Here is a 1,484-nt window from a genome sequence, read left to right on the forward strand (position 1 = left end):
AGGGCCTTCTACTCTTTTGTTGACCCTCCAATTTACCAAGAATGGCATCCTTCTCCAAAGAATGGTTCCTTCTGACAACATGACCAAAGGAGGTGAGACAAAGTCTGGCCATCCTAGCTTCTAAGGAGCATTTTGGCTGCACTTCTCCCGGACAGGTTTGTTAGTCCTTTTAGCAGTCCACAGTACTGTCAGCATTCTTTGCCAACACCACAGTTCAAAAGAATCAACTCTTCTTCGGTCTTCATTATTCATTGTCCATCTCTCACATGTATATGAGGAGATTGAAAATACCAAGGTAAGCCCTACTAGCAACCCATGTGAGGGGCCAGGATGTTTCTCACCCTCTGAACCACACAAGAGGACCGAGGTGTTGTGGGCTCAACTGGTATCACCTACATACCCTAAAGTTATCAGGAAAGGTCCTGGAGAAGCAAATCATTAATTCACAACCCCTCTGGAGCTAGGAGTTAGGAACCGTTGAGGTGAGTGAGCAAGGACAGAAGGGACATGCATAAGTTAAGGGGCAGCAGAACTCACCTGGCCTGGGTGTGGAGTGGTTCTGGGAATCTGTGGAAAAAGAGAAGGTCAAATCAGATGTGTTGCATAGAAATTGTAACCACGGGAAGCAAAGGTTGAAGAAGGTGATCCAGTCAGAAACTCAGCCAATTCCTGGACCCTCCATGGAGGGCTGGGCATTTGTCGTCCCCCTCTCCTTGGGAGGAGGTGCCCAAAAGTAAAGACCACACAGATTCTGTCCATTCTTTCCAATGTCAAAGTGATCAGCTCTGTTTCTGAAGTATGGTGGCCAAGCTGATGCAAAACCAAGCCTCTGCCTTGCATATATTACCAGTCCACTGTGGCAGCCAGAGTGCCTATGTGTGATCATTCAGGCCCAGACATGGGCAATCACGAGGCTTTGCTTGCTAGATCTCTGAGAGAAGCTGTCCTCCACACCACAGGAGGTGGTGTGCTGTGCTCTCTAGAGAGAGTGGTAGTCAAGGACCCAGGCCCCTCTCCTCTTGGCCTGCCATGTCTTCTGCATAACTGCATTTCTAGCCCAGGTGCTTCTTTAGTAATGGCTCAGCTGAGGCACTTTCCCCAACTGACTCAGAGCACTGCTGCTCTTCAGCCTTCCCCGTTCCCTGACCAGGTCCATAAGAAGGTATTTGTTGGGGACTCTGGCAAATGATATATTTCTCCCATCTGTAGCTGAGTGTCATTAAACACTTAAACTAGAACTGGGGAACCAGAGATATTCTCATTGGCCTCTACTTGCGTATCACAGCAGATGGAAAAAAGCATGATTGCTGCTTTCAGTGTGGTTCATGGTCTTAACTGACCACTTCAACACATGGCAGCTCAAGGACAATTAAGAATGATTTATGGCAGACAGCTTGGGAGACTTCAGTCAAACTGGGGATACAGAAAAGGTTTTGAGTAAAGGGATACAGTTATAACATGAACTCTCTTCTTAAACAAAAACT

General features: G+C 47.2%; 1 protein-coding gene across 1 annotated transcript in view; it reads right to left on the bottom strand.

Moving 5' to 3' along the window:
- Window positions 1-1,484, bottom strand: part of DMBT1 (deleted in malignant brain tumors 1) — a 21,547-nt gene that overhangs the window by 19,001 nt on the left and 1,062 nt on the right. Inside the window, exon 2 of the mRNA XM_007936911.1 lies at window positions 538-567. Coding sequence (XP_007935102.1) covers window positions 538-567 — 30 coding nt within the window. The remainder of the gene's footprint in view (window positions 1-537; window positions 568-1,484) is intronic.

This window comes from Orycteropus afer, unplaced genomic scaffold, assembly GCF_000298275.1.
Source record: "Orycteropus afer afer isolate SDZICR_OR568_19922 unplaced genomic scaffold, OryAfe1.0 scaffold00038, whole genome shotgun sequence".
Classification (NCBI taxonomy): Eukaryota; Metazoa; Chordata; class Mammalia; order Tubulidentata; family Orycteropodidae; genus Orycteropus; species Orycteropus afer.